This window comes from Adiantum capillus-veneris, chromosome 18 (genome assembly GCF_014529385.1).
Source record: "Adiantum capillus-veneris isolate H3 chromosome 18, ASM1452938v2, whole genome shotgun sequence".
Classification (NCBI taxonomy): Eukaryota; Viridiplantae; Streptophyta; class Polypodiopsida; order Polypodiales; family Pteridaceae; genus Adiantum; species Adiantum capillus-veneris.
Window position 1 is genome coordinate 6,172,179 of NC_140948.1, and position 13,478 is coordinate 6,185,656.

The 13,478-nt window shown below is 42.5% G+C and overlaps 1 protein-coding gene across 1 annotated transcript in view; it reads left to right on the forward strand.

Annotated features, from left to right (window-relative positions):
* Positions 1 to 6,020, forward strand: part of LOC147435182 (Acyl-CoA N-acyltransferases (NAT) superfamily protein) — a 55,218-nt gene extending 49,198 nt beyond the window's left edge. Inside the window, exon 4 of the mRNA XM_086488293.1 lies at positions 5,715 to 6,020. Coding sequence (XP_086344419.1) covers positions 5,715 to 5,943 — 229 coding nt within the window. The 3' untranslated portion in view covers positions 5,944 to 6,020. The remainder of the gene's footprint in view (positions 1 to 5,714) is intronic.
* The last annotated feature ends 7,458 nt before the right edge of the window (positions 6,021 to 13,478 follow it).

Genomic DNA, 13,478 nt, shown 5'->3' on the forward strand with positions numbered 1-13,478 from the left:
GTCCTGCTGTATTTCCATTGTGTCAGTCATTCTCATTTTTGTGCCTTGTTGGGGCACCGTGCAACGATATGTCCTCGTTCTCCACATTCAAAACACTTTCCTGCTTTGAAATATTCATCTTTTTGGTCTTCTATCAGTCGAGATCGTGTATCTTTCTGTTCTTTTGTCAGTCTCGTTCGTGTATCTATCTGTCGTTTGTTTCTGTTCTGATTTGTCGAAGGTTCATTTGGTGGGTCAGTCAAGTTACTTGAATGCATAGCGAATCTCCGCTTAGCATGTCCCATCAATTGTTGAATGGACTCTGACTTCTTCTCAAGACAGTATTCTCGAATTTCTTTGGGGAGTCGACAACAAAACCTCTCAATGTGTTCCTCAAAACTGATCTTCTTGAAAGAAGAGGTCGGAAGGAAAGTATTACAAAATCTTTCACAGTAATCATCCAAAGTGTCACGGTTCGAGTCGGTTCTCACATCTCGTTCATACTCTTGAGTGAGCCATGAAGAAATAAAAAGTTTCTTGAATTTCAACCACTTTGTCGGTGCTTGTTTCCTTAGCAAAAGAGTGGACCACCATGTCCGTGCATTGCCTTTCAAAAAGGATGCTGCCCGTCTGATCTTGGAGTGCTCTACATAGCGGCCTCCAGAAAATGCTATGTCAAACTGTTGGATAAAGGCTAAAGCCTTAGGAGCATCTCGAAACCCTGAAAAGGTTTCAAACTTTATTGCTTGTCCACCCTCTTTGAATTTCTTGCCCTTGTCGTCGTGAAAATCATATTGATTGGCTCTGTAAAAGTGCTTCCTTTTTGAATAAAACATATAATCCGCTCGTCGTTTCTTGCCCTTTTTGTCGTCATCACTCGAGTCAGAAAAGGATGAGCTATCCGAGTTGTCAGAAGAAGATGAGGACGAACTGGACAATGCTTCGAACCGTACATGCTTCTTCTGTTTTCTTGCTTTCTCAAAAGAGGATTTTCGGCCCAAGTAACCAGAAAGTCAATTCTCTTGTTATGTTTCTTCAATTGCTTCTCCTTTGACCCAAATAGTTGGTTGACTCGCTTTTCAACAATGCCCTCGAGTTCATTTTCAGTAAACATCCGTGGGACAGGAGGTTTCTTGATTGCTGGTTTTATTGGTGACTCAATGGCTTTTTGCCAATGAATATGCACTTCATCCATCGGGTGCTAGATCAAAAATTTGGCAAACTGAAGCATTTGCTTTGCGCACTCGTCAACCTGCTGTTGAAGTTGCATCTCCATGAGTTCATACTGTGACGGCCGAGGTGGCCCGTAGTTGTTCTTTGCTAATCTGCTTGAATTTTTCGTACTGCCTCCCGCTTCGGAGATGGCAGATGGAGTCGTTTGATTCTTTTCAGAATCCATATGTGCCGCGAGAAGAAGGATCGGATTTCCCGGTAGAAGAGAAATCAACCGTGCTCTGATACCACTGTAACAGACTTGGGCACCAAGTCTAGAATCTGTCGTGACACGAGAGAGAGATCCACTGAAAATACTTTACAACTTAAATCATAGTTCAATTCGAGACGACACGGCCCGGCGTAGTTTCGTGCCCAAAGATATTGGCCCCAAAACCCGGTGTCCCTTTCGATATTTCTTTATTATTAAATCTTGAGCAAAGTACAACTCTCGTAGGGGACCTTTGCTCTCAAACTCTGCGTCCAGATGCTCTTAGAAGTGAGGCCCCTAAGCCTTAAGGGTCCTTTTATTCTTTTAACAGATGCCAAAAGCAGAGCCCTAAAAGCAATTAAACTCAAAAGCAAGGAGTCCCAAAAGCAAATGGTCCTTAAAAGTTGGCCCCAAAAAGCATCAGTGCTTTCTGCAAAATTCTGTATAGTGCCACGTCATCAGCCTGTGAGCCCGTTTTACGGGTTGCCTGTCAGCGCCATTTGTGGACGTCCGTACTGTCTGCCACGTCACCTGTCCGTACTGCCTATCCATGTTAGCAGCCACGTCGTATGTCCGTACTGCTTGTCCATGTAAGCCTTTTTACTTGGGTGGTCATGCCACATCATCACTTTGTGACACTAAACCCTTAAAATAAAGCAGAACCCACCCACACACACAAAAATTGGCGTAAAGGCTGATGACGTGGTAACAATACAGAATTTCTACGTTTTGCGTTGGCAGCTAATGGCGTGGCAATGTTGAACAGACAGCCCTCCGGGCGTTGGCTTTTGGACCAATAGCTTTTAGATTTGATTCTTTTCATGTAAACTGCTTTTCGATGGCCAAGGACCTTTGATACGTGCTGTGGGCTCACTCTCTGGCATTCTACCCGCGCAAGATGCAGAGCAGAGCAGAGCCACAAAGTCCTACTGTGTTGAAGCAATATAAAGAAATACCGAAAAGGGTGCAGTCTGGGAGTGAAACTCCGCCACTCGGCGCCTCGTGTGGATTCTCTCTTTCTTTTCGTTCAGTTGTTTGAAGTGCTAAACGTCTGTCTCAGTTTGTTCTTTTCAGTTGGCACGTGGTTCTGTCCTATTACACACGATCCACTCTTCGACGAGGAAGACGCCATTTGAGATCATTGAAGGTGCTCCGAAGGTTCCACCCTTCCTTAGCACGAAAGATAAATTTTTTGAAGCCGACCCATACAGGACTTGGACACTGCATTTGCCAAGGTCTAGGAGGCTTTAGCGAAATCTCAGGAAAGACACAAGAAGGCAGCAGATCGACACCGTCGCGATTTGAAATTAAAGGAAGACGATTGGGTGCTCTTACGTTTTGAGAAGGCACGCTTAAAGGAAGAAAAAGGGAAAGGAGCGGCTTTTTCCAAAGCTTAGCATGAGATACTATGGCCCTTTCCAGATAAAAGAAAAGATCAATGATGTCTCCTTTAGACTGAAGCTGCCCGATACTTGGAAGATTCACAATGCTTTTCACGTGAGTCTATTGAAGCCTTTTAAAGGTGATGTGCTCGATGATGGGGAGCTTGATGAGCAACCCCGAAGTGGAGGAAAGCGAGGAGATACTCGTTCAAGAACAAATAGTGGCACACAAGGACAAAAAGATTAAAGGTAAAGTGATTATGCGGTTCTTGGTTAAGTTCAAGAACTATCCGGCATTGGATGCGAAGTGGATGGAAGAGGAGGACCTAGCAGATACTCCTCAGATTTTGGAACTTTACCTTGAAGCATTCGATTTAGCATAGTCTACTCCGATAGAACCCCGATTTTAGCATGGGTGAATCTAGTACAGCGCGTTTGCACAAGAGGGGAGTCACTCCGCTCCTTTGTCAACGGATTACCCCAATTTTGAATAGAGTCACTGATGTCGCCTTTGAGTTTCAAGGATACTAATGGGCTGACAATATTCTGCTGTATGACTTTATGATAGGAATTCCCGAAATTGAAAATGATTGATTTGTACTTAACTTGTTTGAGTGCAAGAACTGAAAGACAAAATGACTGCAGCATTTCGGTCTCATAAATCTCTATAGACATGATTGCAATAAGGATTAGTTAATTGGGCATCCGTGAGGTCCGGAATGGATCTAGATGTGATTACTAAATACGTTGCCGATTGATCATGGTCCGAGATTTGGAACGAATCAATTCTTTCAAATAAATCGAGTAAACAAAAAGATTGGATTTCATTAATTTTGAAATGGCCGAAGCCGATACAATAGGGACGAACTCGCCCTTCAATTTTACATCAAGTACAATTTTCGTGCCCTTCTCATTGGTCCAAGTCGCTTTCTTGGCCCGATAGTCGACGACGGCGTTGTTCTTGTGGTACCAAGGGATTCCTAGGAGGATATCACATCCTTCCAAAGGCATGATGTAAAAGTCCTCGTGCCCTAAATACCCCTGACAATGCAAACGAAGTTTGCCAATGACAGGTGTAATGGCTACATCCCTTCCGGGCGCTGCTAGAACTTCCTCCGCCGGTGGCCTTGTCACAAAAATATGGAAGCGTAAACTAACTTTCAAAGTGCAATTCATATACTCAAGAGAATTTGGTGAGGGAGAGAGAGTAGTTTGACACATCATTGGGGACCAGAAGATGGGCTGGTCCCCCCCCCATAAAGAGCACAGGAATGGGGCATCGCCCGTCCTCTATTCTTCTGTGTTTTGATCTGACTACTGACTGAGAGAGTGTTCCCACTCTCTTTCTCCTAAGAGGACTTCCCCTTTTTTGCAAGTCTTGTTGGGAGCTCTCACAAGGAGAGTCTATCTTCCACACAGCTTGTCGGAAGCTCTCTCTCAATGGAGGGTCTATCTTCCGCTGTGTTGCCCTTCATGCGCAATCATTCATGCATCAAACTCGAGAGAGAAACAAGCAAAATGCACGTACATATGCTTGCTGTAATTTTGTGCACATAACCAGAAATTCTTACTTGTGCGCGCTCCTACGCCGAAACAGAGACCTTCTTCGCGATGGAATCGCAACAAACCTTGTGTAGACGTAGGGAGGAGTGAAACTCTATGAGTGCTCCGCTGATAACAGCCCTAATCGAGGTGATTAGGGGCTGAAAACAGAGGGTTGCCAGCCACCGCACTCTACGGAGAGAGTGCCTGCTGCAACTTCTCGTGACGGATCTTCTTCAAAAAGTGGCTATGACTGTGACAGCCCTTGTTCTAGACAATGGGAGCATGAGGCTACCACATATGTCGTAAGGGGCTGCTCTCAAGATTCAATGGAGGGCTCCAACGTGTAGAGTATGCTCACATTGGCGGGGGGGGGGGGGGGGGGGGGGGGTTGGTGGTTTGCACTGGCAACCTGTGAAGAGGTGGAAAGGCTGCACTTTTATAGACTCCAGCAAGAAGGGGGGGTGCTAGGAGATGAGGGAGGGTGAGAGAGCAAGAGAGAGTGAGATTGCATGGGAAAGTGTGCCTATCCACGTCAGCAGCCACGTACTTTGTCAGTACTGTCTGCCACGTCACCTGTCCATACTGCCTATCCATGTCAGCAGCCACGTCGTATGTCCGTATTGCTTGTCCATGTAAGCCTTTTTACTTGGGTGGTCATGCCACGTCATCACTTTGTGACAATAAACCCTTAAAATAAAGCAGAACCCACCCACACACACAAAAATTGGCGCAAAGGCTGATGACGTGGCAACAATACAAAATTTCTATGTTTTGCGTTGGCAGCTAATGACGTGGCAGTGCTGAACTGACAGCCCTTTGGGCGCATGCTTTTGGACCAGTAGCTTTTAGGCTTGATTCTTTTCATGTAAACTGACATTTAGCCCATTAGTTAGAATCGTGGGTTTTTTATTGGCATTGCCCGACCCAACTTAAATTCTATATATAAGTGACCTTAAGGGTCACTTCTCAAGCATAAGTTAGTACCCGCAGTACCCTAGGGGCAGCCAACCTTGCATGATGCATCTAAGGACACCTAAACTAGTATGCTAAGAATGTGCGGCATATGTGGTGGTGGTGATGTAATTTTTATTGAGTGGTGGTGACTGGAGGTACCAGATTTGCAAGATAACCCGATATTAGTAAAAGCTTGTTTTGTGACTGACAACCTTGCTTTTTAAGTATGTGACCTTATTTACTGTTCTTCCATGATTCATCAAATAGAAACTTCTCAAAGGCTGGTCAGCCACTTCCTGACTATGTTTTCTTGAAAATGTGTACAAGATCATTTAGTAATTAATTTTTTTCTCTCATATTTGCCTTCTGCAGTCATTAAGATGAAAAAAACGGATCATGATTACCATCTTAGGTCAGTTTCTTTATTGCAGGAGACAGAAGGTTGCCACTGTCTTGCTTCAAGCATGTGACTTGACTGCAATGGAATGGGGCTTTGAGTACTTGGTGCTTCAAGCATACGAGGATGACAAAGCAGCAAGGTTGCTGTATGCCAGGGCTGGTTACACCATTATCTCTATTGATCCATTGTGGCTCAGCCAATGGCTGGGAAGGAGGCGGAAAGTTATTCTGGCCAAAAGAGCCTCTCTCATTGTATCATAGAACAACGGCAACACAAACATTGTAGAGTGCCTTGTAAAGTTGTCTCGATAGTTTAAATAAAGTGAGTTTTTTAAGGACCCTGAGTCTAAAAAGAGTTTCCTTGTGCAGACCTTGCTAGCATATAGTGTGTTAATGCAGGAGAGTACTCTCAGGGAAGGACAAGTTTCTTTGATTTCTTTTGGTTATGAGTTATTCGATTCCGTAAGATGGAGGCGGGAAGTTTTGAGTGTCACATCGTGGCTCACACATATTAAAAAAAACTATTTGATCCTCTTAATGCAATTTTGATCTTGCTTAGGAGTAAAAATCCATTTGCATTGGTACAAGCACTTGTGGATGTCATAAATGATGGAATGGCTCCCACGGATACGCAAGGCTTTTGTGTAGCACTCCCTTCTCTTTTGACTGAATAGTAAAAGAATTACCATAAAGGGTGTTAGGTTTCATTGTCCTTGGTCTTTGACTTCTATGTGATAAGGTTATTCAGGTAATAATATTTGTCAAGGAATGGGCTTTCTTCTTCTTCTTCGCGTCCTTGATATTTAATGGATGATTTTTTATCAATGAACTTCACGTCAGCATAGGTTGTTCATTTCATGCCAGGCTTGAGTTCTCATATCCCAGAAGTGGGACACTGCAATGGGCTCTTGCAATGAGACAGATGCTTGCTTTTTTTTCTTTGCTTCTGGGCAATACATGTTTTTTTTTGGTTTAAGATTGTTTTCACTTGCACATGTTTGCTCGCACATGAATGTCATGTCTATGTGTTGGGCAAGGATTGCTTGGTAAAAATGAGTACAAAATGGGGGTGGTCCTTAAATAGCACAAAGGAGGTAGCAATGCTTACCTCATGCATGACAACTTGGAACAACCTATTCTAAAAGCAAACTCAAATTTGTATATATAGGGGATTTAATTCATGCTGATATGACTCCTACATGTGACACTATGATCTAGAAATCCTCCACATGGGGTGGCCTATGACCAAGGCCTCTTTTGGCAATGCTATACATGCCATATGCCACTTAGAATGCCCAAAAGACTAGGGACATGCTCCATGGTGGCTTTATGACATAGCAAATGAATCTTACAATCCTCCCTTTGGGGTTTGGATAAAACTAACAAAGTGAAGATACAATGCAATATCCACACAGGATGGCAAAACCTCCCCTTAAAATGGAGAAGGTATGAATCTTCAGAAAATGTATGCTTCATAAACGCCATAGTTTTGTATGTCATTTTTTTTTGGCTTGTTCTTCTTTTGCTACATGTGCTGCTCCTCTTATTGTTTGCTTGCCTTTGGTGTTTCTATTATCATTGTTGTTGCTTTGATTCTTCGGATAGCATTTGGAAGAAGGTCTTCCCACACTTGCTGCAAGAGTTGTTGATGTAGCAATCCCTTGCTACATGACCCATTCTCTCACAATCATAGCATTTCTTGACATTAGATGACGATGCAAAATCTAATGATGGTGGTGATGGTTTTCCTCCCCTAGAGGGTAATGCTATTTTTGATGATGTCAATGAGCCCTTTTGTTTTTTTTCCTTGGCTTGAAGAGAATTGATGACCTCTTGAAGTGCTAGTGCTGGATCTTTCTCCTCAAGGATGGTGACTAAGTGGTCATATGAAGGTGGATGTGCACTCAAAATGAGGGTCACTTTGTCATCTTTGAGAACTTCATAATTGATGTACGTAAGTTGGGTGATCATGCTCTTAAGCTTGTTGACTATGCTAGCTATGCCCTCCCGTATACCCATGGTAAGTCTGTAAAGTTTTCGTGTAAGGCTAACTTTGCTCCTTTTAGCTCTAGCACAAAATTTTTCTCAAGGAGAACCCATGTTTCTCATGCAATTTTGCATTCATCAATGAAGTGAATGTAATTGTCATGAAGTGAGGTAATTATGATGCTTAGTGTCTGCTCCTCTTTTTCTACGTTATTGTGACCATTGTCCTAGTTTGTGAACCTTCTTAATTGGTTGGCCGACATTGGTTTTATTACTCCCATAAGGTTTTGTTCATCAACTATATCCTACGCGTTGGTTTGCCAGTATGAAAGCCCTTGCCGTTAAATTTGGCAATACCCTTCTCCTCCATTGTGCCTTGAGGACAGTCTCCAAGACAATGTCTTATAAGTGCACGATTACCTCTTAGATAATAACCAAGGTATGTGTTACAAAGTGTTGTGCGAGGATACAACTCCTTTTAAATTTTGTGTGAGAGAAAGAATTTTCCTTTTTGACTACCCTTTTCTGAAGTACTTCACTATTTAGTCACCCTTCACCAAAGAGTATCGAGAATACTCTCTATCCCTTGCCTTGAAGCTTCGAAGATTGAAGTTCTTAAATTTATGGTGATGTTGGGGTCATCCCAACTTGGGTGGTCAAGAATGTGTGAACACATTGTGTAAGTATATATGATGTCCAAAACCTAATGATAATCTCTCTTTTTGCATTTGTACACTTTGTGGCCTCTTCTTCTTCTTCTTCTTCTTCTTCTCTCTCTCTCTCTCTCTCTCTCTCTCTCACACACACACACACACACACACACACACACACACACACACACACACACACACACACACACACACACACGTCTATACGGGAAGCACCCGTCTTACCTAACAACTGGTATCAGAGCTGAACATTCACAAGATCTCGAAAAGGCCTTTAGGTGGTGATTTTTCATCTTTGATTGGATCAATAGAGGATCGCTCACTTGACGAAGAAGACAGAAGACAATGACACATCTTTCTTCATAGTGAACGCATTTGCAGGGGAATGGTAGCCTACATATTTTGAATGAGATATTAAATGCTCCGTATCATCCTAGCGATCACCGCCGAGCTCAATCGGAGATTGCATTTCGCTTACTAGATGACATTGTTCTTTTATTATGAGCTTGCATTTCTTGAAGCTTCTACACATGGGTGGCCTCTCCTCACCATAGCTCATATCGACAAGCTCTGGCATGGAGGGCATGGGTGAGGACTATGAAGATTTTTCTAGAGCGCCTACAATCAGATTTTGCCGTATCAAAAGGCTCTGCACAGAATGGTAACCCTACCCCAAATCTTGGTGTCAATCACAACCATGGACACACTTCCAATTCGAGTTTAATGGGTAGCTCAAAGTTGAATTGTGGCACTGCTTTATCCACACACCTTCCCCCCCCTACTGGTTTGATTGTCTGCATGTGATTGCAACCGCTTGTTGTGGCTGAATCAGTGCCACTACATCACTTGCAGGCCACACCATCAATTGCAACAAGCCTCGCATCCAATTGGGTGCCTATAGCAAGAGACATGAGTGGGGTGCTATCCAAGTCTGAACGCTCGCAGGCAGGTAGCTGGAAGCACGATCAAGCGGCAGTCAACTCAATCTTTGCCAGCTAATAATCTTGAATTATCTCTCTTTTTTTAGTATTAAAAGTGGATCTGTATTTAGGCGGTGATTCACACGATCTCATGGAAAGCAATGAACCGTCTCTATATCTTTGTATTTATTCAACGACCCTATAATCAACGAATCTTTTTATGATTGTAACGAGACTAGACCTTGTGAACGTGGGCGATGCATTTGCAATGAGACCTGCCATGATGTGTCAGACACTATGCCTATATGAATCATTATGAGAAACTTGGACTCACTTTTGGGCCCTATAAGAAGTTCCACGGCAGCTTAGAGAGAGAAAATTAAAGTGTTAAACAATACATTTTACGTGATGCTTTTTCACGCCAACAAAAATCCAAAATAACATTCTTTGTTAGGTAGCCGCTTTCTTTATCTTCTTATCCTTCGTTCTCTTGTCACGAATCCAACTAACCATATGAGTAATGATTTGAAATGCTAACTTAAAAGGGTTCCCTCCCAAAACTTAAGCTACAAGAACTCTTTCAACTCTAAACATGGGACTAAAAAATTTCCTTCCAAACCTTGAGGTATTTTGTTATTTTTGAGTGTATGTCTGTCTCTCTATCAACTCTAGGAATGGAGAACGCTTCTTTTTCTGATGAAAACATCAATTTGAACTTAAAATCCTCAATCGCTTCATCTTCAACACTTACCCAAAGATAGAACACACATCATCTTCACGTTGATGTATTGCAAGAGTACGCACCATTGCAGAAACGTAGGAGGGAGTCTTTTTTATCTTAACGAGAGAAATAACTTAGAAGGACAAACAAGGAACATCATTTGGATTTGTGGACCGATGGGTCTACTTACCCAAAGGATCCTACAACAAATGCCCCACCTCCCTTTGCTAATATCACTAACCTTTCACATTTCACACGCGATGGCAAGGATGGGCTATTGGGCTACACCCATAAATTGAAATCCTTACTTCCTTCATGAAGGAGAACCAGCTAGAATCAATGGAAGTGCAAGCAATACTTGATGAGAGTGGCATATTGCAGATGGGATACATGGCATGCTTCAATGCATCATCAAAAAAGTCTCAAAATAAATTACAAAGAGGATCATTTCTGCCAAAGACATCACATGTAAAGGCTGCACGTCGATACGTAAATGATGAGGTGTTTGAGAAACTTGGGTCATCATTCCATATTGAAGCAACATTCTTAGGCAAGGGGGGTAGAGAGGTATATGATAATGGGCATAACAATCTCTTTGTTGATCTTGAAGCATTGCAAAGGTATGTAGTTTACTTCTTTGATACGAGTCAAGAGGAGTGCAATGGGGTTCTCAAGCTTGCATTGAAGCTCGAGGAGTGCGAGATCCAGAAGAGCAGGAAGCTGGAGAGAGTCACCATTACCCTCATGAATAGAGCTATAAATCCATCAATAACCAAATAGGACCCATGATACTTCAGCTTGCAATCCGAAAACAACATTCTGGCTATGATCCTTAGTTCACTCTATAATAACAAAAATATTGCTTATTTGGTTCTTGATTTTATGTGTCCATTTTTCATTGTAGGTTGATAAGGAAGATTTTAAAATCCTCGATTGGGTTTTTAGTCAAACCCAAATTCCTTCTATCATCAGCAAAGAAACAGAGGTGTGCTTTCAGTGGAAGGATTTGGTGACTATACCGTCAAATGGCACATGGCAAGTGACTTAAAGAATCTTAAGTGAATGTACAACATAACACATGGTGCACCTATGGAAAATCCATGCTTATACTGCATGGATGATGTACAATCTCTTGAGAGTGTGCAATGAAGTGGAGCTCCCAACAGACATCTTCAAGATAAATCTTTTAGGCCAGTGCGTGATATTCCTCTGAGTAGAGTTCATGTCTGTACATTTCATGCACTTTGCAAAATAATTGAAAAGGTGGTTCATTCGTACATAGATTTTGCATGGACCTTAAAGCTAGACAGTGAGTCGAAAAGAGTCATCAAAGAATTAGAGGGAGTGCTCTCAGACATTGATTTGTATGGAGGCAATGCCAAAATTGAAGATGTCTCAAAGTTGTTACAAGGTACCTAGGAAAGCATCGATAGGCGACATGAAGGCCATAAGGTTTCCTGGGTTTAGCTTCAAAGACTCTGATAGAGAGGAGAAGAGAAACATGTTCAACAAATGGAAACAGTTACACCACAGAGTGGTTAAAGACAATGATGGTGGTGGGGCAGTCCAAAATCACAAGGCAAACGTGTGGAAATCACTTGATAAAATTTTCCACTATGTTGAGCAGCATTCTTGGAACAAAAGTAAGCTCACATCATTTCAAGCACCCTTGCTGGATTGGAAGAAGGCATACCTAGCACGGTGGGGTGGAAAACATATCACTCATTACATGGTGAGTTAGTATGCTCCATATGCAAACAACATTTAAAACTCTACTGTACTCACCATTTTGTTTTATTTTGATGCACCGCATACTGCTCAACCATGGTCCATATATTGCTGAGACATACGGCTCATTGTCAATATAGTCCACACAAGGCATGGAAAAGATCCACTACATGGAAAGAACAGGTTACTTGAAGCACACCAGACATGAGGGAAGAAAGGATAAATCCAATAACCTCTTAGAGTTACACCAATGGACTTATAGATGACTTATTCGTAGAACAATGTAGAAGGAGAGTCTTATTAAGAGCTCAAAATTACACGTTCTTTACAACACATTCGCAAATAAAAAAATCAAAGGCTTGGGGAAATTGAAATGCGAGGAAACTCCATGCGAGATGACGACAATCACGAGTCCAAAGTGGGAGAAGATGGGCCTGACTCGCCCGTCGTTTTTATCCTCTTTGTCGCACCTCCTTCTTTCTCACTGTGTACCTCTTCAACGTGCAAGCCCCTTAGACAAACTCTTTCCTCTATTGATGCCAGCATCCTCGCGGGCATCAAGCATCCTTCTTTCCCTCAAAAATAGCCTTTTGTTGTATGGATCCAAGCTCTCCGAGTCTTCAACCCTTTGCAGCTAGAGCCTAAGTTATGTAGGACATGAAATGGTGGGCTGTGAGTGCTTGTCACCCATACCCGATGCCAAAGACGCATAGAGCAAATTGTTTCTCTATCAAAATTAGCCTTTTTGAGCTTAGTGGCAAGGGATATCCACGGCACAATCTTGTAATAACTTTCATTGCAAACAGTGGGAACTTTGTATTGTCCTTGGAGTATTCCTTGTGGTATATTATGATCTACAAAAAAATATTAAAGCATTCACGGGTCATAAGTGAGATGCGTAAAATAGAGTCAAGTGCTTGAGTTGTTTTTACAAACCTTTTTGTGGTTGAAACGCCCAACGCCGCATCCTTGCCTTGTACTCCAGTGACAAGCCCTTGCTGTGAGCCTCCTCCTCTTCTAAGGAAACTATCGTCATACACAAGCACCTGTCAACAAGCAGATCGATCTCAATATTGCATCACTGGGCCATCTTCAAAACCATATGAATGCCTTAAAATTACCATTTGATTCTTGTTCATTTTCAACATGGACCTTCCCCACAACCTGGGCTCTAGGTGCCACAGGGATACCCATGTTTTCCAAGCCAAGTTGGCTTGTGGTCAATCAAAATTGCTTAAATGTTGGCAATTTGACTTCTCCAAACTTTGCTTTGCTGAATGATCCTTGATCAATTGCCCCCTTGAAGTGAATTGTGTGTCATGGACATTTGTGTCATCAAGGAGATGTTGGTCCACTCCATCATCATTCACAAATCCCATGTCTGTCTCACAAAAAATTGCAATTGCAGCTAGGCAGTAATCCTCCCTTATATGCAGCTCATACATGATATCCGTGAGCAAAATGTACTAAACGTTTCCCGCCATAGAAAAGCTGGGAGCGCAATTCAGAGGCAATGACCCTTCCTCATTTGGGCGTTCTTGCTTGCTTCCTAATGCTGCATTCGCAAGAGAAGCAAGAGTTAAGCCTGCATCAAATGTTTCCTTTAATGCCTCTACCCGCTCTTCTTTTGGGTCAAAATGTACCTCCATATCCTCTACCTCTTCCTTTGGCGCCAATGGGCAATTACCAAAATTTGATGATTGGGAATTCTTTGACTCACCATCCATCAACAAGTACAAGTAACATACAAACCCGTGGTTGAATTCCACTAAG